Raw genomic sequence first — 26,820 nt, 5'->3', positions numbered from 1 at the left:
TCTCTCTGAGAGGAGAGAATGCCCCAGAAATGTTACTGGATCATTTTCCCCAGGGAAAATGCAGAGTTAGATTTTCCCATAATAAATAAAAAGCATTTCATATTAATGAATGCATACCTCCAGCGCTATATAGAGATACACAAGAAACCGTAGCACAACCTTAATTTCCGACTGGTGTCATTTTCTGTAGGTCTCAAATGGGCTTCTCTGCTTAGATAAGACTAATAAACCTCTTGAAATTACAAATCAAAAGCTGACTTACACTATGCAAATGAAGCAAGTTCCCACTTTGTGACAGAGGATTCATTTGTACCTCAGATTAGAGGCTCCGATCTGTATTTCTTGGTGACTAATGAATCTGGCCTCTGCAGACCAATTTCTGTTCCACTCTAGTTAATGGCTGCAGCAATATCAGTGCGAGCATTTTGACTATTCTGTCTCCCATTAGAGAAAGAAAAAAGGCTTTAATGCTACTTCGAAGTATCTTCCACCTGCCAGGAAGGTCGTGGTGGCTCACAATACAGACAGAAAGAGGATATTAAAATGGATTAGGCTAATTAATCTTGCTCTGACAATAGCCTTGACCAACTTTTCCTATTCGTTTATTTGCACAATATGGCATTCCAGACCGACATCTTTCTGTTTGTACAATGTGTTCTGTTTCCATTCCTAGTGCTTTTAAATTGATCAAACAAATTATATATATGCTTAATGACACATTATGACTAGGTAAATGGGACAGAGTAAACAGGGTGTTTCAGCAATGCATGTCGTACTCAATGCACAGCATACTCAATGCACAGTTACATTATGCATTAATGTAAGAGCCTGCCTTCAATTGATTAACTGATTACTGTGATTGATTGGATTATTTTGTAAAAATAATGTAATCATGTCACTGAATTCTTCTTCTTCCTTATTTACTGTTACTTTATATGCAGCTTAATGAACCTTAAAACATGATGATAGAGTTGTTACAAGAAAGACTTTTTAAAATGGCAGCTTTATTCAGTTTTACAGTTTTGCCTTCACTGATAACAGGGACAGTCAGTGGACATCTTGTTTGCTCTATTGATTTCCTTTTTTAACTGACCTTTGTGCAGGAATGGGAGTTAGTAATCTTTTTAAGTATCTATGAACAGGTACAGGAACAGGAGGGGGAGTGAGAGTGGCCCGGGCTAATTTATATCCACTGAGTCAGCTTCATTTCATGCCTCCTGTAATAAAGAAGGCAGTTTGTCATAGACAAGTAGTTTATAGTGCTATGGCTGCATGCGTTGGGCTAAGTTTCCAGAAGAGTATTGTTGTTGTTTTAGGCTAAACAGCAGAATGCCAGTTTTGGCGTTAGTATTTTTAAATAGAAGTTACACATTTTGACATTAGCTCTAAGATGAAAGCTTCAGGCAAAACTTCTAGCATTTATTTTTACATTTTTCAGCACATTAATAAGACTGTCTTTATATCTGACGTGAGACGAGTCAAATCTGCATGTTTACCACTTGGAGACCACACAATGCTAGTGGCTAACTGCACTTCTATTAATGCTAATCCAGAGAGAGGATGGAAAATATTTTTACGTTGAAAATAGTTTTCTAGTGCCATTAAATCACAGTAAATCATTCAGACAGTTAAGTATTATAATTGTCACCAGATAACGTTGGAAATTTTCCCCAGCTGCCTAGGGCAATCAGACCTAATGATAGTTTTCTAATGAATGCAGGCAATTGTGGATACAGTGGACAACCTGCTCAGGCCTGAAGCTCTGGAGTCCTGGAAGGACATGAATTCTTCAGAACAAGCCCATGCAGCCACAATGCTACTCGATACGTTAGAAGAAGGGGCTTTTGTCTTGGCTGATAATCTCTTAGAACCAACTAGAGTCTCAATGCCCACAGAAAATATCGGTAAGTGAATATTTTTTCAAGTATAATTTAAAGTGTTATGCATTGCTTTACACAAAATCAGGAAAAAATATTCCAGATAGACACATACTCTTGGAAAGCTGAGCTGCGCAACATTTCATGGAAAGGTAAATGCTTCTAAGCGGGGGAGACACGCTTTTCTTGTTTAGGTCTTCAAAATTAGTATTCTTCTTTAGTGTCATTAATACAGTGTAAAATGGAAAGTAGTTGGTGTTGCAAAGTTGATTTACCACTGAAAAATCATTAGCAGAACGTATGGGAATGAAGAGTGCTTAAATGGCAGAGTATGGATTTTTTTGAGGTAACTGCTTTCTGTAGAGCTGCAGAAATGCCTTCCTGTTATATATAATCTGTTCCTAATGAATTTAAATTACTTTTTTGCAACGTACTCTGCCAGTTAAATATTTTAGGCGCTCAGAACATGGGCCAAATGTTTATATTAAACATGACTGCCTTCAGGTAAAAGTGTGTTCAGTGAACTACATCTCCCATAATGCAGAATAGCTATGCTCCAGAGACTGCAAAATAGCTGAAGATAGTTGGAGCATAATTTGAAATTTAAGTGGTGACAGAGAAATGAAGGGGTTTGGAGATGTGCAAATATTGGTACATGGGATGTGTTAAAGCAAAAACCATTGCTATGCATAAAATAATTCCTTCATCGTATTACAGAGATGAATCTAGTCTCAGAGAGGTACAAGGAAGCTGAAAGTCTGCTAATTTGAGGGGTACCGAGATGGAGACTGCAGAAATGAGACTTTCCATCTTCCGATCTCTGCATGTGTGTAGCTGTAGAAGACAATTCCTTGTAGTTTTCAGTTTGAGTAGGAAGATACTGGGAAAAGATGGGGAAAGGTGTTACAGTCCATTATCAAAGTAACTGCACCAGTTGTTTCTGAAGGAATGTGGATAGAATCACAGAAATCTCTCTCAGGATGTACATGAGCAGGATGAACATGAGTTCCATGGAGCTCAGTGGACCGTCTGAACATCACTTCTTGTGATAAGCTGGCTTCAAGTCATAGTTACTACCACATTACTGATGCTATGCAAGCCTGAAGTCCCAGCGCACATATCTATGTGTGGCTTGGAGGAACAGAAATCGTTCCCTAATTTCATACCTTTTGTCCATCTATAGTTTAGTCCTGTAGTTAGACCAGTTTAATATAATGCAGATTTTACATATGCAAGGGGATCCAGCCTTCCATGGTAATCCCATGGAAGCTTTCCAATATACAATGTGTTATAAAATTAAAACTTAAGTAAGGCTGAGTGGCATCTAAGTTTTCAATTTAAGTATTTTTTAGCAGAAGCAATAAAATGGTTTCGTATAAACCTTTATACAGAATTAGATTTAGGAAAAAAAAATAGAATTTTTTTTTAGCTACAAATACTGATTTAGCTAAATACATGGCATAAGTATACTTAGGCGTTCATTTGCTCACTGTTTTAAAAACTCTTTATATCTAAATTGATACTTAAAAGTTCTAAATCTGTTAGCAGAGGATACTGCATAGACATTAGGAGCTTCAAAATTAATATTTCTCTGCAGCATGTATTTTTAAGTGGATATTTTGGGGGCACAAATTAAAACAAGGTTTGATGTCATGTTACCTCTACTAAAGTGCTGTCGTTTTAGTAGTGTTCGGTAGGTTTAGTTAAAGAAACTAACTCTGTGTGCTCGAAACATGCAGGTACAGATTTGTCTTACAGTGGTAAATGAGGACAGCAGTGTGAAAAAACTAAATAGAATGGGGGGAAATACTGTTATCTGGCATACTGTAATGTGACCAAGAGACTTTCTCTACATTCTCCTTTTTTACCTTTTTTCTTTTTTTTTTTCCCCTCTGGTCTGCTTAGTTTTGGATGTTGCGGTGCTCATTACTGAGGGCCAGGTGCAGGACTTGAAATTTCCTCAGGGCAGTAAAGGAGGCAACTCGATTCAGCTCTCTGCAAGCACTGTGAAACAGAACAGCAGGAACGGTGAGTCTTGGGCATGGAGCACTGAAACTCCATTAACTTTTATAAAACCTACATTGCCTCCCCTAGTTAAAATATCAAAACAAAACATAACAAAACTGCTCCATGGCTTTTTCTCAAAGATCGTGGGTACCTGGGACTTTTTCTTCAAATCGATAGCCTGAAAATGCCTCTCCGTTTGCTGATACTTCATTGTCAGTTCATTGGAGTACAGGTTGCTCCCTTTGTGTAGACCTCTGTGGCATGACGATGGGATTTTTTTCTTTTGTAGGATTAGCAAAACTGGTTTTCATCATTTACAAAAGTTTGGGCCGTTTTCTCAGTACTGAAAATGCAACCATAAAGCTGGGCAGCGACTTTGCTGGGCGAAATAGCACGATCGCAGTCAACTCCCACGTCATTGCAGCCTCTATCAACAAGGAGTCCAGCCGGGTGTACCTGACTGATCCTGTGCATTTTACGCTGGAACACATTGATGTGAGTTATGCTAATGAATTAATGGGAAGGTCATAAAATCAGCAAGAGAGAAAAGCAATGCAGAAAAATAACCTTTTTTCCATTTGAATTTTATATGTTAGACTAGGTCAGAGACACAAGCTTAGTTAAGTCTATGAACATAAAATTAAATGAGCCTGGTTCAGTGATTATTAGAACTTAAGTGTATTCTTAATGAAAGCTAATTCAGTAATCAACATGAAAATGTAAATGACTAATTTGTTTCTAACTGAAAATTAACTCTTACCTTAGTAGCAGGGTGGAAAATAACACTTAAAGATTCTTGATGGTCTGATGTAGCAAGTTTTAATGACACTTTAACTTTTAACAGTAATTTTGAACCAAGTTCTGGAAGCCTAAACAAATGGTTTAGATGCAGTTATTCAGTAAAGAATAAAGTGTTTTATCTTGGTTTGTTATGCTTTCAATTTGTGTATACTTTCTTCATGGTAATTTATTTGTTGGTTAGTTTGGTTCTTTCTGTTTTGATGTTTGGTCCTTTTTGTTTTCACATCTCATATGGGGAAAGTAAATAATCACTACCATGGTAGAGAAAATATGGCTGGATTTTCCTCTCATTTTGCCCCCTTTTTAAAATCTGTTTTGATTGTTTTTCATCAAAATAGATAGGCATTTCCTGGTGTCTGTTCACATGACTTTGGCCTGACCAAAGTGAGAATCAAAGGAAAAAGATCATATTTTCAAATTCTCAATTACAGGAGAAATATCTTCAGAATAAATTCACAGTCCTAATTTGGCAGAAAGCAAAAATGGCTATAATGTACCATCAGTGCATAAAATCGTAAGATGCAAATTGTAATTGTTTAAAATTGGGTATACAGTAATTGAGACTACACTTTAGAGTGTTTCGGACTATAAAGTCCCTTTTAAACTAGGTGTCTTCCTTGTATTACATAGTCCACAGTTTTGCTGATGAAAAACTTTATTGTCCGAAACATGCAAAGTTTAATCTAAATTACCCTTTACACATATTAAACAATTGTTATTGCCATCTTAGTGTGCAAAATCCTCATTTTATGTTTTCCTTTTATCTCGCAGCCTGACAATTATTTCAATGCAAATTGTTCCTTCTGGAACTACTCAGAGAGGACTATGATGGGATACTGGTCAACTCAAGGGTGCAAACTGGTTGACACAAATAAAACCCATACCACGTGTGCTTGCAGTCACCTAACCAACTTCGCAATTCTTATGGCTCATCGTGAAATTGTGGTAGGTAATGCTGTTTCTAGCCATCGGCAGGGAACAAACTTTTAAAGATTTAGCTTTAGATTTTTAGCAACATCCAAAATTGCTGAAGTTTCTTGAGTATTTATAGCTTCTACCCACTCTTCCCAAAGCAATTTGCTTTCTGTAGCACTTTTCTTCCTCACCCATAAAGTTACAAGCAAAATAACAGGAAAGAAAAACAAGGAAGGACAAGAGTTTTCTTCAGGTCATTTTTTAAAGTTACTGAGCACCCTTAGAGCCATTTTGCAGACTTCCCCTCAGTACAGCTGGAGAGTATCTGTAGGGGCAGCTGTGCCGACTGTTCCCTGGACGTACAAGTGCCAGCTCTCCTTAGAGCAGGAAGGTCAAGGAGCTTCCGTACTGGTTGTTTAATGCCTCTTCATGCTTTGAAATTTTGTTGTCTAATTAAAACATTTATTGGATGTCAGGGGGCCCGGAGCATGCAATATTTGCAAGGAAGTTTGACTTTTCGTAAACGATTTATATTTGGAAAGGTCGCTGAAAAGATAACCAAGATGACAAAGGTGATTCTGTCGCAACTGAAGCAAGGAACCTTCTTTAGCTAAACATGAGATTAAAGATGGAATTCCACATGTAACACGTTCTGCATTTTGTCCTAATTGGTGTGTAAATTATTGCTTTCTTCTCTGCTGCGGAGTCGCAGGTCTGTAGGAAAGAACACGTACTCTTATGGGAGGACCCAGGGAAATCTCTCCTCTTTGTTTGCATCAGAGCCTAGTGGCACTTTCAGAATGTTACGTTTCTCTACTTGGTCTTGTCTGACAAGTTTACAGCGAGTCATGAGTCAAAAGAAAAGCTATCCGATCTGGCTAAAGTAGTCACATTTTTCTCTCAGACCTGCTCGTCTTGCACTTACCCTAATCTGGCTCTTTTTGGAAGTTGACCTGAGACTGAGAAATTACCGAGTACATTTTGCCCATCTCATGTACTGAACAAGTAACTTTTCTGGATGCTACCTGTGAAAATAGGTTTTTGTTTATACTCATAAAGAGTCATATTAATTTTCTCCATTCTTGGTTATTTCTAGTACAAAGATGGAGTGCACGAATTGCTCCTCACTGTCATCACCTGGGTGGGAATTGTCATCTCTCTTGTTTGCCTGGCCATCTGCATCTTCACATTCTGTTTTTTCCGTGGCCTGCAAAGTGATCGTAACACTATTCACAAGAACCTTTGTATCAACCTATTCATTGCTGAGTTCATTTTCCTAATAGGCATCGATAAGACAGAGTACAAGGTAAGTTTTCTCTGTGTGTACTGATCTTGTTCTCTGAAGTGACTGTTTGAAATGGATTTGAATTAAAACATGACAACACTGCCAAGCTTTCAGCATTCTGACACAGCAAGGCTGAAATAAAAGCTCAATGTGAAAACAAAGTAGACATGTTCATAAATAGTATTTACATCCATCAAAAATATCACCGTGGCCTTAATTTCCCACTTACAGTAATGTTTTTCATTTTCAGTTGAGAAACATCAGCGATTAACGAAGCAGGTGGCTTAAACTTTTGAAAGGAGATGAAATTAAATGATGACGTACTAGGAACATATATATCTTCTCTCTGTGTATTCATATGTCTCAACAGCTATTGATTACTTTTTTGTATATATATTAGTACAGAGCCTTATTTATATATTTACTCATTTTTTACACTGCACATTCATGCAGATTTTTGAGTTCTGTCATTCAGAAGCGATTCATTGGGTTGAAATCTAATAATTCAGTAGAGTTTAATCCAGAATTCAGCCAAAAGGGAGATAATTCAGGTTGATTTCTGTTACAACAGTGGAAACTTCCAAATTACAGCAGATGAAAATGGCATGATGGCTGTGTTATAATTTTAAATAAGCAGTATTACATTATGCATCTAGAACCAACTGTTCGTGCCTCAGATTATCAAAACTGTAAGCCCTAAGACCATATGAGTTTCAAAATTAAAGACTTGCTTATAAAATTGGAAAGTCCAGTCTATAATTGAAGACTGGGGGTGAGGGCACAATTTCCTTATCTTCATTCATACTGCTGAGATGAATTTACTTTCTGCAGCTACTATGAACACCTTAGCATTTGAAAATGTTCCGTGTATGTTTTCTGGTAGGGAAAATGCTCTTGCGTTTGTGAAAGGTCTGTGGTGAAAGTATATGCTGTTCTGTTACACAGTGTTTAATTAGAGGTGTAACGATGTGAAGAATTTGTGGTTTATATTTTCACCTTTCTTTTTCTTTGCAGATTGCATGTCCAATATTTGCAGGTCTCTTACACTTTTTCTTCCTGGCAGCCTTTGCCTGGATGTGTCTAGAAGGAGTGCAGCTTTATCTAATGTTAGTAGAAGTATTTGAAAGTGAATATTCTAGGAAGAAGTACTATTATGTTGCTGGCTACCTCTTCCCTGCTACAGTAGTTGGTGTCTCAGCAGCTATTGACTATAAGAGCTACGGAACAGAGAAAGCGTAAGTAATTGCAAGTGACCTGAGTGTTTTTCAAGTGAATAATTTTTTAAAGCCTATTAGCTGTCAGAGGGTCCCTGACAGACTAAAATACCATCTGAAAGCTTTATTGGTAAGAGAATGGCAACGCTGTGCACAAATTACAATCAAGTCTTTTGTAATTCTCTAGGTTCAGAGGATTTGTACTCTAGAGAGACCGATTCTAAATTATGGTCTTTCTTTTAACACAAAAGATTGACCTGAAACAAATTGAAAAAGTAAATAACTTTTTGGCCTCAAATGTATATTAAGTAAAAATTCTCAACTTAAAGTATCTGACAGGCCTAACCGCCCAGTTTTAACCTAATGCTTCATTAGATCTCTTTGTTCCAACTGCCCCTCTAGCTAACTCTCGTCCTGAATTATGACAGTACAATATTCCAAGCCATATGTTTCACTTTGATAATATTTTATCAGGCGGGTAGAGCAGGATTAAAATTAGCCACTGCCTTTTATTTACAAAAATACAGATACATACAGAAAGTGACAGAAGGTAGACAGAAAACATTTCTGAGGATTTGAGTTGCCAGAGGCATGAATTTGCCTTCCAATAGTGTTTACTTTGTCCTTTGATGAAATTAGTTACAGAATGGGAAGATACTGTTGACTACAAGGAAGCTGCTTGATTTTGCTACTGATGAAAGACAAATAAGAGCAATTCAGCAGGGAACTGGGCTGTATGAAAAACGAATCGCTAAGTGAAGTCAGCCCTAATAGGTTTACACGTAATTTAGTCTGGTATCACACATATTCTTTCTCTACTGTTCAACTCCCAGTTGGGGCATTTTATTTATACCATATTGTTTTTCAGCAAAACATGGCTTCTGAACGTTTTATGTCTTGTATTCCTCAGGAGTAAGGACTTTGTATATGACAAAGTTAAAAGCAGATTTTGAAGATTATATGGAATTACAGGAAAACCTTTGAAAAATACTTACTGCTGTTAGATTCGTTAGTCCATGATAGCACCTGTGACCAAATCTTTTGACTGGTTTTGTTCCTTCTTATATGTTAGCTGTTCCTGATGGTGTGTTTTCAAGCTCAATAGTTTTATTGAACAGGACTCATCAGAAGAGTTTCAGGTTAGGAAAAATTGACCATGGACTAAGTGATACTGTGCAATGTTTATCATTGTTACTGACAAAATGTTACCTTAAAAAGTTTTTTTGCACTTTCAATTTATTGAACTGAGGTGCTAATGCAATTGTTCACTTTTCATTCTCTTTTTTCCGTGATAGTTGCTGGCTCCATGTAGATAACTATTTTATCTGGAGTTTCATTGGACCTGTTACCTTCATTATTCTGGTAAGAACTTGGTTTTTTCTTTTCCTTTTACGTTGCCTCACAGCAAAGTTAAAAAGATTGAATAACATCAGTCAATACCGTCCTTATTCACAAGATATTTCATGAAAATGCTTATAAACAATTTGTAATGTGACCAATGGTTATATAAATGTTTAGAAATCTTTTAAAGAGTGCTGACCAAATGATTAATTGTCAAAGCTGTGGTGGCATAGCCATTTTTTCCTAATGGCTTGAACTCTGAAGGTCGTATTGACATGTGTAGTCATATGAAAAATCAGTGAAGTACTAAACACAGGGTTTTTTTAAAGGAACCATTATTATTGCTTTCAATTGAGTCATTGTTGTACACATTCCAGAATTTAACTGGTAATTATGCAACGTAATTATCTCAAAAGAGTGTTCTAACGTATTGGATAATGAAGTAAATCTTATATTCCATTACACTTACAGAGTATTTTTATGTGTATTTGCATATGCATATTTTTCCATGACTACTGCTGTGTTTATTTATGCTACATGTAGTATATGTCAGACGTACAAGTTCATCTGTTTCAGTATATATCATAGAATATTGTGTAAGCAGTAGAAAGCACGTACACGTTCTTGCAATCAGTTGAGTAAAGTCGTCGTGTGCATGCACACCGATCTGTACACCCACAGCTGTGTGCCCCGTTGTCTATTTAAGATTTAATATTGTGTTCATACATCAATTATCCATTCTCTGAGCACTTTCAGGTAAAAAGCGCATAGTTATCTGCCAACCCAGAGCAAAACCATCTCCCTGTTATTACAGGCTAATAATACCAACACCACACAAGATAGGAATTTGGAAGGAAAGTAAATGCAAGATGTGCATTTTGGCTCACCTTGTTTTTCTCTGCTAGTTCAGTATCTTCAAAGCCTGGCTATGCGTGGGAAATATTCTAGAAGTCTGGTGCTGGGGATGTGGCCTATGTACATAGAAAGCTTTTCTCATAACTGCTGATAGTTTGGAAGGATGAATTAATTTGCTTTCATGCTTTTGGAAGTCTAAATAGTTGCCCATTCTCCTGCCTTTATACAGCAGTAGAGACATGAAATGTTAACAGAAGTTCGGTTCCCTTGACTTCCCAAATTCAGGAATTATATTTTGTCATTATTATTTTTGGAGCCTAAAGCACGTGCATCAGGCATAATCAGGCATAATTTTGAAGTTTCCGACTTCTGTAGATCTATATGCCAGATGTACTCTTTCAACACTTTTTGTAGCTTGTAGTTTACATTACTTCTCCATGTAAAAATAAACTGATATTTTGATTATGGAACTTTCTATAAAAAATGTACCTGGCCAGTCTTTTGTAGCCACTTTGTTCTTTCTTTGTATCTTCAATATTGAAATAATCTTCTGTATATTTAGGTTGGTTTTACTCTCTGTTTATATCAAAAACTTTCAATCGAGCAGTCACTTAAGAAAAAAGATAGTTGTGCCGTATAGAAATTGTTTGACTTTATTGGCATATTTTCAAAGAAATAGACATAGATGCCAAAACTCAAGCGTGTGTACAGGTTGAATTAGAAAAATTACAGTGTTTATAAGATTTAAGTATAAACCATAATAATAGTACAGATTTTATTCTAAATACATTTACATTAAATCAAGTCACAGGACGATAGGGATTCTTTTTTCATTAAACCTACGATTACAACTGAAAGATGTATTTAGTATTTTCAATATGGTAGACAATATTTTTCAACACAGAGTTGTTTCTTGCAGTTGCTGTAATCATTACTAGAAAATTGTTATAAGTTCCGTGCCACAATAGTTCACTTACCTGAAGTCTGATTGTGTGGTGATAATTTTGCTTTTTGTGTCTGGCTTTTTATTTTATTGTTACTGGGAGTATTTTGCTAAGTCACCTCTATTTCTCTCCCTTGCTTTAAAATAACATTTCACATGGGAAGCTTTGGGCATTGCTGGCGGCTTTTTCACTTCCTCATAACCAGGTCAGAGTGAGAATAGAGGTGAAGGACATTTAATCATATTGACCATGTACAGACATAGTTCACTATTATTTACTGGCCATGACATTATTATCCTCCAGCAAATCATTTAGGCTGAGACGCAAAAGGCCTTTGGGAGTAGTATTCCCAACTTCAAAAATATGAAACAGCAGGTAGCAATCACAGCACAGTTCCTGGGAGTAATTCTTCTCTAGCAATTGCTTTGCCCTCTAATCGTCCCATCTGAGAAAGCAAGAGAGACTGGAGGAAGAAGTGTGAGAAGTGTAATGGCTGAAAAATAATATGTCACGTGCAGTGTAACTGAAGAAGAGCCATATTTGTAGAGTAGTTTACTTAGTAACATGTGAAAATTTCACCTTGGTAGGCTTTTTAACACGTTCATCGAATCATTTTTATGATTCTTAGTTTAATAGTACTGTCAATGCACGTAAACTTTTTTGACAATATCGCTTACTACTTTGATTTACAAATTTTTCTCTGAGTTTATAAGCATTTGCACTTGTGTCTGTATATACAGGTTTGCACAAAATGAATCATAGGGGGGAAGTGTGAAGTTCCTTAGTACGTCTTCTGAGGAACTTTCAACTTCGCTATTTCCATAGCCTGTCATGCCTTTGGGCACCAGGGTTATTATATCTATGAGAAAAGAGCATGTAAGTAATGAGCGGTGGGAAACCATTAGTATGCCTGAAATGGTTTAATGAAAGCTTGGATCATGATACGTCAGGAGCTGTTCTTATCATTTGGACAGCTCCATCTGCATCTTTAATAATTAATTCAGTTCAGTAAGAGTTCAGCGTGCACACTCATTTAGAAGCCTTCTTCAGAGAGCACCTCTCTCGCTGCCAGTCCCAGAGAGAAATAGGCTTCTGCATGGCTAAGAGCAAAGATCTGGAGATACAAGAGCAGTTTTAGAGCTGCATTTGCCAGGTAACAAAAGCTCCGGGGAGTTCAAAAAGGGTCAGAACATGTGCAGTTCAGCTAGGTTACTTCAGAGTGGTGTTTCTGTTCTTCTGTCTTATCATATCCATGTCAGCACTGCAGGCTGTGTGGAATGAATTTTAAGCTGCTAAGCTCAGGCAGACGTGATTCAATTGAGCAGGTTGATGGCTGTAAAACAAACAGTGCACTCCTGTAATCTGTGGTCAGAATAGCCTGAGTATTTTGACTTCTGTGTAGATCCATATTCATTCCTATCCAAGGAATGGGTGACGTTGGTTTGACTTTAATTCAGCCAAAATCACTGGAGTTTGCTCCTCACAGATGGAGCCAATGTGTTAGGCTAAGCAAAAATTCCTAGGATGTCCTGTATCGTTAACATAGGAAAGATAGTTTCTTTTTTTCACTCGGGTTGAGGCATTACTTCGCCAAGGTCAGTGGATGTATACATACAGATGCACACATAATCTAGCTCCACATATGAAAATGAACTGTAGTTGTAAGCTTATGCATGTAAATAATACACATATATCTTTCTAAAGCAGACAATTGATAAATGGTATTTATCTGTTGCTCACAGGGAGAAATTTATCTAGCTTTATTTGGCTACTTATTCATCGTACCTGCAATTAATTCCAATACATTAGTCTTCTGTGCAGGTTATTGCATACACTTTAAAAAAAATTAATTTGACTTGAAGACACTCCCTCTCTCAAAATTACATAGGTTTCAGGTGCCAGAAAGACAAAATTCCTACTTATACCATTTTTCATGTCCAGTACCTTCTGATTTCCAAACCAGAAATGGCCTTCTGTGTGTTGGCTGTGAAAGAAGCATGATCATCCAGGGTGCTGCATTTGATTATTACCATAAAAAATCTTCAAACTTTATATTTTAAAGTAATTACTTTTCATTTTTTAATATATATCTAATTGTCTGTCTTTCGCTCCGTTCTATCCAATTATACTTGTCATATTTAGAGATAAGTAAGAAGTGGTATTTCAAAAGTGCTCTAATTATTTTTTCACTATTACATACATTTCTAAAATCAGAGTACAGATTAAGCTAGTTCTCTATGTAATCCAGTATCCGTTCTTTTATAGTGGGTAATATATTTTAGAAATTACAGCAAAAACCTAGTATAAACATTAACAAAATACTCTCAGTCCATTTTTTTACTTATTCTTATGAGCTAATGTTTTAAGAGATCTCACATTATAGCTCCACCTACTGTAGCTGTGTGTCTTGTCACTCTTGGTATCACTCTTCAAATCCGAATCTGATGCCTGACCAGACTTTGAAATTCTTATTTTTAGCCTTCAAAAGGGTGCTGGTCTGATTTTCAGAAGTGCAGCATGAAAGATATTTTGCTGACTTTACAAAGGGTATAATTTCGCAACTGAAATGTATACACTGTGGCTGTGTGTGTGTTTACACAATGGATTTATATTTTTTATTGTAATTGAAGGAGAGCGGTTCAGGTGCAGATTTTGGTTCATCTGGGGTGGATGCAGCCCAGCGGTCAGGATGAGGCCCAGCAGTCACTAGCCCTGGATGGTATATGAAGTGATGAGAAAGTCGTCGTGAGAGGCCCATTTTTTCCTTTACAAGTTTGCTTTCAAAAGCCCATCTTGCCATTCATGTGGGTCTTTAGGTGACCCCAGAGTACTGCGTGTTTGTGGTGAACATTCTTCTTAAAGAAAGGAGTCCTACTCAGACCATCTGTCAAGTTTGGAAAACATTTACAGATTCATTTGCTTAGCTGAGTAGCAGTTCAGTCCTCACACAGTCATGAAACAGTTGAGGTTGGAAGGGCCTTCAGGAGATCTGTCATCCAACCTCCTGCCCCAAACAGGCTCAGCTCTGAGGTCGGACCAGGTTGCTGGGGCTGAAAAAGCTTTCCTTACACAAAGTTGGTACAAATAAATGCAGAAGCACTACATGTGTTTTCTTCTTCCCTCACGTATTCCTCAACAAGAAAAGTAATTCAGACATTCCTTCTAAAAGCAATTATTCTCCAACAAGTTCCCTTCCCTCACTGCTTAGTGTCTTGTGCAATAAAATGGCAGGATGCCCAAAAGTCTTTAACTCACGAGTTCCTCCAAAACAATCAGTTTCTAGAGGAAGAGCAGCGAGGGAGCCAAAAGCGAATCTATAGAAAGCTGTTGGTTACAGTATTTTTAAGCGGGCAAAATAGGCTTTTGATAATGATACAATGTGTAACAGAGATGCCAGCATGTTTGAACAAGTGGCAAACCATGGTCTTTTGACTGCTGAAACTGAAAACTATTCAGTATTTCACAGTGATGGAGAAGCAAGTATCGTATGCTCTGTTGCCATAGTTACTTTGTCTTCAAAGTACAATATTTTTCTTTTTTTCACTTTTTTTCTTGGAAGGACTTTTCCAGCCACTGTGATACAGCATTGTTATTTTTGTGGGCTGCTTTTGGGATTCTGTAACTAAATTAGAATTGAAGTGTCTATTAAGAAACTGCTATATGCAGTTATTCCCTAGTCCATGAAGGACATGTATACAGACAGAGCTGAGTATCTACATAAAACCTGCGTAATACGCTGGAGCTTGGCTCAGGCTCTGGAGTAGGGCCGTGTCTGCTTGCATGTCACCGAAGGACCCTCTGTATGTAAATACAAGCTCTTGTTTTTCGTATGCCAAGCCCACGCTTCAGTCGTACAAAGAATCAGAGGATAAAAAACTCTCATTTCATAAGGCAGTCATTTATGGGCTAAGGCATGTCTATGAGTTTTTGATCCAAGAATGATGTTGCTTGTACAATACAGGATACTCCAGGGTAGCTACTTAGGCAAGGATTAGCATCCAGCTGTGCTGTAAATACTGTTCTGAACTGGATTGTGCACTCCCGGTTGCATAGGTTGCAGCCAAAGTTGATTTACATGTTCAGATTGGCATGAGGCATGTCTCTTAGCTCTTAATCTGTTTGTTTTCAGAAGAAGTAAATTGGAAGTTACATTTTTTTAAGCAGGCTGGAGAAGTACATGTTATGTCAGCTACCAAAATGTGCAAGAAGCTTTTTCAAGTACAGAAGAAGAAAGTCTGCCTGCAAAGGCATGGATCTGAGGGTCAGGTCACACGCAGAGCCCACATCCTCTGTCTGGCGTAGAGGCCAGGGAGAGAAGCAACTTGTTTTCTCACCCAAGGAATTTACACAGTACAGTGGAAGCCTAGATAAGAGGAATAAAATGATAACAATGATATAATGAAGTGTTTCTCAACTGGTTAGTTATTACCTATAAGAATCATAAAAGGTAATCAGCAGGGTCATGAGATATTGACACTTCTGTTACATTTTGCAGAAATGGAAATCATGCTTAACCTACACCATGTACATACCTCCACTTAAAGGTCAAGTATTTTCTGTCAGTTCTTGAAACACAGAAATAAATTATAAAAGCTTATTTTTGTTACTTGTATCAGATACACTTTTTGTATTAATCTCAAGATACAACTGTAAAGATGTTTGAATCGCGCCTGATGAGGTCAAAAGCTGCCAAGCACTGTTCTGGTGTTGAGAACTGCATTATAGTTCATATTGTCCATCCTGATTTTGAGACAGCAGCAGCAGTGATAACTTGATTGCTCTTAGCAGCAGGAATTATTTCTATAATGCATGTCTTTGTTAACAGACTCTGATCAGAGCCTTTAAAATACTCCTCTTTTCTAGATTGTTAAGACCTGCTCTATATTAGGATTTGAGTGACATTTCTGATCATTGTGGCACAGCTATAGGAACACATCTGGTATGAACTGGTATCCCCAGTGTTACAAAAATTGTGAGGATTTTGATGCTGTTTCAAAGCAAAGGATCCCCAAAATGAGAGGCTGGCTTGATCATTCTCCATCAGTAACCAGTGCAGATGTATACAGAAGATTGTAAGAATGGGTTTATAATCTATCTAATACACGTGCTGTAAGGATGTCCAAGCGTATTCTCCCATCTTCTCTTACCTATCGGTTCAGTCATTTCTTGTGGACCATTGTACTAGTAGATAAAGATGGATGTCTTTTCCCTGAAAGGACATAGCTCTTACTGGTTTTAAACATATGATTTTATTTGATTTGTCTGCGTGATACAGGACAGTACGTACTAATTACTCAAGTTAACTGTATACCGCTTTTCAACCTGTATTCTACAGGCATCCTTGTATTTGGCTTACCTATGCTCTTCACATGCTTTGAAATAGATAGGAGACAGGCACCTAGTATCTTTGATACCTATGATTCTGTTTCACAATAGGAAAACTATAAAAAATTACCTTCAGTATCTTCTTGGGTGTTACCTATATGAATGACACAACAAGAATAAGACAGCATAGTCCTTTCCTTCAAGTGGCATGCAGTCTCGCTTCGACAGAATCCAGACTACAAAGGGAAGGAGGGCAGTGGGAGGGTGCAGCACCAGCACATGTCTACGGCACTGTGAAGTTTGACGAATTTGCTACGTCTTTGTGTTTCTTTTTCTTTTTCTCTTGCTTTTTCTTCAGTTACATTTAATCTGTTTTCAAGACCCCAGTGGGATTTGTGAGAACAAAAGGGAATAAAAACAAAGAAGGGGAGAAACCAGCAAAGGCGAAGTACATTCCAGGAGCAGGATGGGGTGACAAAAAGATAACTAGTATAGTACAGTAACGGGGTAACCATAGTCCTCGGAAGAAGTCAGTCAGATGGGGCAAGAGCCAGAGGTGACAGGCGAAGGTGAACAGGGGCCGAGCACAACATGCTGGAAGACAGAACTAGACTGACAATGGCAAGTGTTGGACATGAGCTAAGAATGGTGGTTCATGATGATGAGGTGAATTTGGAAAATTAAGTGAAACAAGGACTTCTCACATTTGTTTCCCCTGTCATCCTTATTTGCAATCACTTTTTACAGACTGCCTGATATGGTTACCCAGTTTCGCTACATACTTGAAAGTAAACTACGGGGTTTTTGTTTAGTCTCTAACATCATCATTATTCAACCTATTATTTCAAGTAGTTTAATTTCATTCTTATCTGTTTTGACAGCTGAATCTTATCTTCCTGGTGATCACATTGTGCAAAATGGTGAAGCACTCAAACACTTTGAAACCAGACTCTAGCAGGTTGGAAAACATTAAGTAAGTGCTTTGTGTTCAAGTATGAGAACTATGATTATTTTCTGATTGCTGAACTGATTGAAAGCTACTCTCCATTAGGAGCACATGCCATTGTCTCCCAGCAACTGCAGATGTCAATTAGAAGCAAACAGAGCCAATCCTGCTTTCGTCACATTGTTGCTGTAATGTCACAAACGCCGGTCAAAATTAGATAATTTCAGCCTGGAACTAGTGCCAAGAAACTGTTTCACGGAAATGCCACAGCACTGTAGTAATTTCATTTGCATTTAAAATGCAGTTCAAAAATGATGTTCCTGTTTGCATGGCTGATATGATTATATTAAGTTTGTTTTGTTAAATGACTTTTTGATTTAGGGATTCTGAGCAGTTTCTACTCGTAATCCTGTTCTCTCAAGAGAATTGACTCTATTATTATTGTTAACTTGAAGATTATCTGCTGTTTTCATGCTAATTTAACAAATGTTTACTTTATCATGGTGCTGTACTGCAGTATCCCTGTTGCAGAGTAATGTAAGTGTTATCTAATTGACAAGGCTTTGGCAGCTCTTGCTTCTTTAGATAGTCTTTTACTGTATTCTGAATAGCTTTACGTTGTACTGAAGGTTTTTGTTATCAACACTGAAGGGATGGTGCAACTTTCTAACACTGAGGGTTGGATGTGAAAGGGTCTTACAGATTTGCTTTGAATGTTGAAAATGGCAAAGGGAGATTTTCAGTAAGGCTAACGTTGTGAACTAGATGTTCTAGATAGGTCAGTATCAGCTTCATTGCATGTTGCATGATGAGAGAGAGAGCTAATCTTTAGCATCTCTCTCTTTTCTTCCTTTTCCTCTTTCTGTCTTCTCATCCACACCAGTAATTACCGTGTTTGTGATGGCTACTATAATACGGACTTACCTGGGTAAGATAGAACCCTACATTAACAAATTTCTAGCATGATTTTTAACTTTACAAACTCGGTCAATATTGTGGATTTCCCTTAATTTTAATTAACTAGTTTTGAGATACCTGATTTGCTAAAGAATTTTTAACTATTATATGCCTTTATAATTTTAAATTGCTTGCCTCTGCATTTTGAATTTCCTAATTTTGACTAATTTTTATAGACAATTAAAAATGCTCTTATTAATTTCTGTTTCAATTCTGTCTAATAATTTTGTTTCTCTTTTCTGCTTATAATGCTTTCTAGCTATGAAGATAATAAGCCATTTATCAAGTAAGATCATTAGTTAGATGTGGAATTCACTGACTAAATTCCCTTTCCCTTTCATTCTGTGCCGTTCTCTACAATTCCTTTTCCTTAACCTATTCATGATGGAAATTTTTTTAGACTATTCTGTAGAGCAATATCCATATTTTTGTCACATTTCAGCAGGGATTCTTCATGCGGAAGTTAGATCATCTAGCTTCAGTTTAGCTGAGTTTATCGGAGCATTAAAGATTTGGGCTCTAGGCTTTTAATCTGCTGTTTAACCTTTGTGCATTTGTGTTACATTATTTGGTGTCATATGGCAGCACCACTGTTTAAAATCTATGGTGTGATTAGTGGCTAAGCCAGATTTATCAATCTCTTTTTGTAAAAGCAGATAAAGCAATGGAGTAGCTGGGGCTTGCACTATACTTCTGTATTTCAAAATAGTTTTGACATCCTGTGCAGTTCTTGAGAAAGAAAAAGGTCATATCTACTCTTGCTGTTTTCACTGGAGACTAAGAGTACCAAATGGAATTGTTCTTTCTTGAATAGATAAAAGGTTAAACCCAAGGAATTTTTACATTTGAATATGAACCTAGTAAAAGTCAACTGCAGGAACTGAAATGTTAATATTGGATTTGGAGATATGCATTCTTATAAGTGATGTTACTAAAATTAATTTTCTTTTACAGATCCTGGGTCCTGGGTGCGTTTGCTCTCCTGTGTCTCCTTGGCCTAACATGGTCATTTGGCCTGCTGTTTATCAATGAGGGGACTGTCGTGATGACCTATCTCTTCACAGTATTTAATGCTTTCCAAGGAATGTTTATTTTCATCTTTCATTGTGCCCTTCAAAAGAAAGTAAGTTACTGAAAACACAGAGGTGTGTTCCCTAACTCCTTGAAAATACCACATATATTTCTTGAAAAACAGAGAAAAAATTAGCAATGTCAACAACTGGAGTATTTTGAAGTAGTTTGAGGAGAGGACTAGGCTTCAAAAGCAATTCTTCTCTGTGTGCTTGTGGGAGTCGTAACTGCTCTGTGGCCTGGGCAGTTTTAAAATGGATGCAGCTTTTCCAACCTGGTCTTGAAAAGTTTTGAGGCTTTGGGAAGAAAATGACTATAGAAAATATACTGTTTAACATTGGTAATGTGGTACGTACTAGTCTGGACTTACAGCCAAAAGTCCTTTATGTGCACATGAAACAAATTGTGCCTCTGCTGCAGCACTGCAAAGAAGGGATCATTTACAATATCAGCCCATCTCAGCCTGGAAGCTCTCTCTTTGCCAGATCAAGGCAGAGGACCTCTCCTGAGATGCCATTAAGCTGCCACATAAAGCTAGGGGTGATAGGCAGGGATTGCACTATGAGTGCCCGTTCATTACAAAATAAAGTGAGATCTGAAAATTAATTTTATTATGAACTTTGTCACACCTTAGCAAAAAGTAGTCATTAATGCTAGACAACTGCTAATGGGGAGAGTTTTCCAAAGATGCCAGCATGACTACTTTCTTGCAAGTGTTTGGCTCCCTCAGCAATCCAACAGCTCCGTGCTCTTAACTGGAAAAAGTTGAATCCCCTGGCACAAGCCTTCCCTCACGAGGGGGATGTGCTAAATTAGTTGCGCTCCCCTTTGCCCGACGGGAGCAGAGGGGTCCAGAAGGAGCAGATCTGCTGAGGAGAGGAGCATGGGAGAGAGGAGCAAACAGGAGAGGAGGAAGTGAAGGGCGTATCTGGGTGGGATTCTCTTTGGGTTCCCTGCACCCCTTCTCTTCCCTGGGCTGTGGGTGGAGGTTGCTTCCCAGGACACCTTAGAGGTGCTTTAGAGAAGGACAAAACTAAAAAGCTCATAGCCTGTGTCAGAAGATGTAGCAAATGAAAGTAAACGAGAGTTGAAAGGAAGGGATAATGTCAAAAAATCCCACCCAAAAAAACTTAGCATAAAATGCAATACATCCTGCATTTGCAAATACCCAATTTGCAATATTTAGATTCTAAATATTTTTACCAGTTTTAGGCTGGAGACCTAGCAATTATTAACTCCCATTATAATTAGCTCACCAGAGACATAATTAACTGATACTTATAAAATGGTTTGAGATCATTGGATAAAGCGTTGCTGTGTAAGTACAAAAAGCCCGTTCTTGTATGTTCTCAACTGTACCAGCTCTAACAGTATCAGCATCTCTAAATTTGGTGTAGACAATGGCGTTCAGCCATGTTTTAGAAAAAGATCTGGTAGACAGAAAGAATTTTATCCAGATGAACACGGTGCTCCTCTCATTTTGAGAGAACAAAAGCACACTTAAGAGAGGGGATTGAGCCTAAGAAGACAGGGAAGAAAATGCAAACATTCTCAAAATGCAGATAAATTCTAGATTAGGGTTTCATATAATGTTGCCTTCTCTGCCACTTGTATTGGACTTGAAAATCAAAACCAGATTCCTCTTTTATTTCTTTTTACAGCTGTGCATTGTTTTTATATTAAGTGGAGTCAGCAAAAAGCAGTATTAAAATACCAGTCAAGTGTGAAGAAGCATAACCTAGAGCAATAAGATTTATACCTGAAAGAATGTTAAAGCTGCCATTTAAGATTTTTAAGTTTCAATGCCTTTGACTGGATATCATCCTATCCTCTGTCTGCATAGCTAATGTAGTCTTTTTAGTCTGTTATTACTAGTTGGTCACTAAATTGACCAGAGAAATAGAATTGTGAAAGTGAAAACTATTATGTTTCCAGTTCTGACAGGATGATAGTGCTGTTGCTTCCATCAGTTTCCAACAAGCTATAATTTAGAAATAATGACAGTGGAATGCGCAGTACTGACAGATAATGTACATTCACTGCAATATAGGCATTAGGCAAAACCAGCCCTGGAGGGTGGTATTTGGGTAAAAATACAGCTTTGATTGCTATTGTCTCTACTCTGTAGTGGTTCAGAGCATTTAATATCCATTAGTGTTCAGGAATGTATTTTCTTAGGTGTTATACCGTCTAGTGATGATATATATAGACTTATGTTTTTCAGACTACAGAGTTAAAGATTATAATTCTATGTCCATGCATTTCTGTTTTCATTTTTCTATTTTTTATCATTTTGCTGATATAGATAGGGATTCACTTAAAATACGTACCAAATACTTTTATAAAAAGATGAGTTACTCTCCCTAGCTTGAAGTTAAGGCACCAGCTATTCAAATTTTTTTCAACCTTGGAATTTATAGAAACATCACAGTATGTATTCTATGAGTAAAATCCTTGTAATACTGAAAACAGCACATGGTATATGTAAATCCACATATTACGTTCTTGCATTTTCCCCTCTTTCCTTTTTACATACCCATTAAGCAGAATTTCCAGATTAGCTGAAATTCCACTTTTCCAGAAATTCACAAGTCCTGTTGATGTAGAAGTGACACTTAGATTCCCAAGTATCTGGTGGAAGATTGACGAATTTAGACTTACACATCTTTAAAGATTTTATCCACTGTGTCCTTTCATTGATGCTGTCATGTTGCTGAGATGTGTATGGGCCCTTCCGTTATCTGAAAGTAGTAGTTAGTGTAGTAGTCACCGAATATGAGAGAATTAACTGCTCTGTAAATGAATGCTGATCACTTTCATGGCAAGTGTTAACACACATAAACCACAAAACTAAAGTTTCTAGTAGGTCACTAGAAACAGAAGGTGAATAAATGCAGGCCAAATATTGGAATCATTAATTAGATTTGTTGGTGTGTCAGACAAAATTCTTGTACGCATAGGTGTGCTCAGATTTCTCGGTTCAGCAAAGGCAGTAACGAGGATTTTTTTTTTTCGGTCCTAAAAGTGAAAAATGCTTCGTTTCCCAGCCTTTATTGTTCAAAATTTAACTTTGAAACACTGACGGTGCCTCCACCAGCATAGCTGGCGCTCTGCCTGGAGCGGGGCAGGGGCCTTTGTGAGCTTTGTACAATCCCGAAGCAGATGTGGCTTTATATAAAAATGCTTTTATAGTCATTGTAGGTTTTGCATACTTTCTTGGAAGGGATAACTTAATGGGCAGTACCCAGCAGCCCGAAGGCTAGTTACCTCAGCCTTTCTTGTGTGCTAAGATGGGAAGATAGGCTTTCTATGGTTTCTGCACCAAAAACTCATATAAAAAGGACTATTTTCAGCCAGCATTCAGTTCAGGCAAACTTAACTGTATTCATCTACAATATGAAGACAAAATAAAAATAATCCCATAAATAACTCCATAATGATTATTCACTCACATCTAAATGAAACACGTGTATACCTTGGAAATAATTTGTTCAAAAATCCTGGATAGCTGATAATGCTGCCACTGAGTAGGGAAAAATATCTGATTTTGCTAATGGCTAACAATGCAATAGACGAGAATTATCTATTTGCTTGAAAAGTGTGTGAGTAGTTTCAACCAAAAGTTCATGTCTTTTTGCTAGCAGAGATATTTGACACTATTTCTTGTGCGAAGTAATTTTCCCCCCTTCCATAGGTACGTAAGGAATATGGCAAATGCTTCCGACATTCCTACTGCTGTGGTGGACTACCAACCGAGAGTCCCCACAGTTCAGTGAAGGCATCAACAACAAGAACTAGTGCTCGCTATTCCTCTGGCACTCAGGTAACAAAGATTTTGACAGCATCTTTTAATTAACCTTATTTATAAAAAGCCTACTGACGTGTTCCAATCAGAAGCACTAATTGTCTTCTCAGGATTATCATTTAGATGGCAAATTCATGCTTCTGCATAGTAGAATTTATTCTTTTTAAACATTTCCTTTTACTTTGGTCTAATGCAAACACCTTATTTTTCTTGCAATTAGGGTCTGTTTTATAGGAAGGTTTATACCACTATGTTTCATCTAAATGAAATTTAATAAATTAGATTTTTAATAACAAAAGAAGGAGTTTCACTCCATGGTAGAAGAATGGCTTACTTCAGGCCAAAATAAACACAAATATTCTACGTAATAGCACATAAGTAGGAAAAAATCTTTTTGTAACTTCTGTCTCATTGCTTTATGTTAACAGAGTCGTATAAGGAGGATGTGGAATGACACTGTGAGAAAACAATCTGAATCGTCTTTTATCTCAGGTGACATCAACAGCACTTCAACACTTAATCAAGGTCAGTCACTGGGAACATTTCCGTTTTAGAAGCCTTAAATTTTATACAGATTTTATATCATTTAACACAGAAGAATTGAAAAAAATGTTTTGAAAAAAAAATTCTGGAACAAATATCCTTTAAAAGCAGAGTTTTAAAGTCATCCACCAGCACATTTTAAAACCATGTTCCCTCAACTGGCCCCCTGCTATAGAAGTTTAATTCCTCCATTCGTGGCAATGTATTTAAATAAGTTTCATCGATAATTTAACTTAAAAGCAAGATCATAATTTTAAATCTTTCCTAACCTTTATAGGTTAAATATGAAAGAGAAATATGAGTGCAGTAACATTTTAATGCATATTTGACTATGATTTTTAGGTGCAGAAATTTTCCCAGTGAAATCTAATTGATATCATTTCTATGCAAAAGATGTCTGTAAATCATTTATCTTTTCTATTTCAAAGAGCATCGTATCTGTCACATGGGATAGAATCCAGATTTTCAGGCACAGAGAAGCCAAAACTCCAAATTTCTTATCTCAAATAGACTTTGAAATCTGTAACCCCATTCTCACGTCCAGTTAGAAGGCAGGGGTATTAACCGAGACAGAACGTCCCTTCCTTTCTCTCCTTCCCGCTATGTTTTTTTAAGGCAGTGCGAGCTAGCAATGGAGGGAAGGCTGCTCTGCACAAGCCAAGTTCAAAGCCTGCTCTTCCACCCACATCCCTAGGAGAACACGTGGTCTCATTGTGACCAGTTCCTGATCAACTCTGAAAGTTTCAAACAGAAAATTCACCACTGTCAGGGCTGCTGTAAAGCCCTCATCAACCGTAACTAGCAAATTTTCTTCCCTTGTTTTTTTTCAAGATTTGGTAGCTCACATTTATTTTGGAAGTAAGAAGTGTGATGTTCTGCAAAAGAAAAGATTTCAGAAAGCATGATTCTAGATAAGACCTGTGTGTCTCACGGCTTCCTCCATCTGAATCTTGAATGTTCCTCTGGCAAAATCAAAATTAACTTCTCCTAAGTAGAAAATGTATATTTTTCATGATCAAGAAAGAAGTACATTCCCTTCCAGCATCTTCTTAAAGTCTTGTAAATATGCTATAGATAAAAGTCTGGGATTTCACCCTAATTTGGTGTCTCTGACTCCTGAGGTTTGCCCTAACCATGCTGCACAGTCAGTTAATTCAGAGTTGAACACAGGTCTTGGAAGCTTCTCCCTGTTCTGGAGCTCCAGTCTCAAGTCACCAGAGATGTTCTGGCATGATTAGAAAAATTTTTATCATCTTTATTCTGTTATAATATTGTCACTATCTCGGTGATAATATGTATAAGGGTAGTTTCATAAGTAATGGCCAGTGTCATTTTTCCTTTAAAATAAAAAACCAAGCTTTTAAATGTGGCAAAAAATTTTGGATTGAATAAAAAAAAATCTCTTAACTATAAATTACAGGTAATAATTCTAACCAAGATTAAATATAGTATACAAAAAAAAGCGCCTCCAGGCAAAACATATTTCAGTTAGTATTTCTAGTAATAAGTAAATTGCAACTGAAAAAACTTATGATAAGGTCTTTTTAGTTGTTCACTGATGCAAACTCTCAAATAAGAGTAGCATAATCAGGCAATACTTCTCTGAATCTTAGAATTTTCCTTTCATTTCTGCTACCAAGTACCTGTGGTAGTACAAAAGCATTAACGTTTGAAATACAAACTATCGTTTCATCACCAAATAAAAATACCCGTACTGTAAAAATATAGCTGGCTCTTTCGTTGTCCCTGGGTCTGTAATACACTGCTCCTGATATGTTGCTGTGCAATGCAGTAGAAAAGAAAGTGGAATTTTACCTTAATGAAATGTTTAAAGTTAATTTTGAATCACAGCATTTTGTGTGGGTTTTTTTTGTCACTATTCCAACTCAGTTTTCTGCTAGTAGCTAGAATTCAGAGATTGACTTTTTAATAATTTCTCAAAATATGCTGGGCTTTTTTTCTAATTATTCCGAGAGTTGTTTAAATGGTGTTGCATTAACATGTAAAATGGGTTTAAAAAAAATATCTGTTCATGTAGTATTTTGTTCCATCTTACATTGTTTGTAAACTGATTGTTTAAAGAAAAATTGTCGTTCGAGGAATTCTTTTTTAAAACCTGGCAGATAAATTTGCAGCATGAATGTCCCGGGAGAAAATGTGAACGCTCTGATTTCTTAGAGCAAATATTTTGCTTTCCCCTCAGCATGCATACTTTTACATATACTAAGATATGCTTCTTGCGGTTTGTCATCCACTGTCTGTTTGAAAACAGCAATTCCTTTCCATTATCCCTGTGTTTTTAATAAAGTGAATAACAGCTCTGATCCTGTCATAAGAGATTTTTCAATACCTTTCAATTTGAGAAATTCAGTTCTCTCAATTCTGGACAGAAGCGTTCCATACGATCATTTCTAAAGTTATAATAGCTTTATGTAGTACCTTGATCTCTACACATTTAATTGCTATTCTTGTGTAACAGTGATTTTGTATACATTAGTAAATGTCACTCTCACCAGATGTTTACTTTGGGGATTTGGACAGCACCTGTGAATTACTGGAATCTAACTGTATTTTCCTACTCCCATTTCAAATACATAGCTCAAATACATTCAGAAATTTTCAGCTGAATTACATTTGACAAGTCCTACATGATTCGTGATGAATAAAAAATATTCTTTATTGAAACTGTCAGCCTAAAATTAAAGAACTGACATTTTTTTCTGTTTCTTTTGCTTTAGGAATGACTGGCAATTACCTACTAACAAACCCTCTTCTTCGACCACACGGCACTAACAACCCCTATAACACATTGCTCGCTGAAACAGTTGTATGTAATGCCCCTTCAGCTCCTGTGTTTAACTCACCAGGTGTGCTTATACTTCCTGAATAAAACCGCTTTTCTTGGCTCGCTCCAAATGCCTTCTTTTCCCTAGA

At 37.0% G+C, this 26,820-nt stretch overlaps 1 protein-coding gene across 26 annotated transcripts in view; it reads left to right on the top strand.

Annotated features, from left to right (window-relative positions):
• ADGRL2 (adhesion G protein-coupled receptor L2) overlaps window positions 1-26,820 on the top strand; it is a 392,373-nt gene that overhangs the window by 360,229 nt on the left and 5,324 nt on the right. For 7 of the 26 annotated variants that reach the window (XM_074598822.1, XM_074598823.1, XM_074598819.1 and 4 more), the window contains 11 exons: window positions 1,721-1,904; window positions 3,783-3,905; window positions 4,174-4,379; window positions 5,457-5,630; window positions 6,697-6,906; window positions 7,900-8,120; window positions 9,395-9,461; window positions 17,446-17,537; window positions 19,422-19,590; window positions 23,233-23,361; window positions 23,772-23,868. In XM_074598822.1, the coding sequence (XP_074454923.1) occupies window positions 1,721-1,904; window positions 3,783-3,905; window positions 4,174-4,379; window positions 5,457-5,630; window positions 6,697-6,906; window positions 7,900-8,120; window positions 9,395-9,461; window positions 17,446-17,537; window positions 19,422-19,590; window positions 23,233-23,361; window positions 23,772-23,868 (1,672 nt within the window). Of the gene's footprint in view, window positions 1-1,720; window positions 1,905-3,782; window positions 3,906-4,173; window positions 4,380-5,456; window positions 5,631-6,696; window positions 6,907-7,899; window positions 8,121-9,394; window positions 9,462-17,445; window positions 17,538-18,393; window positions 18,439-18,726; window positions 18,754-19,421; window positions 19,591-23,232; window positions 23,362-23,771; window positions 23,869-26,624; window positions 26,754-26,820 lie in introns of all 26 variants that reach the window. The other 19 variants (XM_074598807.1, XM_074598811.1, XM_074598806.1 and 16 more) reach the window with 8 other exon arrangements.

The sequence above is a fragment of the Larus michahellis genome, chromosome 8 (assembly GCF_964199755.1).
Source record: "Larus michahellis chromosome 8, bLarMic1.1, whole genome shotgun sequence".
Taxonomy (NCBI): domain Eukaryota; kingdom Metazoa; phylum Chordata; class Aves; order Charadriiformes; family Laridae; genus Larus; species Larus michahellis.
This window is presented reverse-complemented; position numbering and strand designations above follow the sequence as displayed.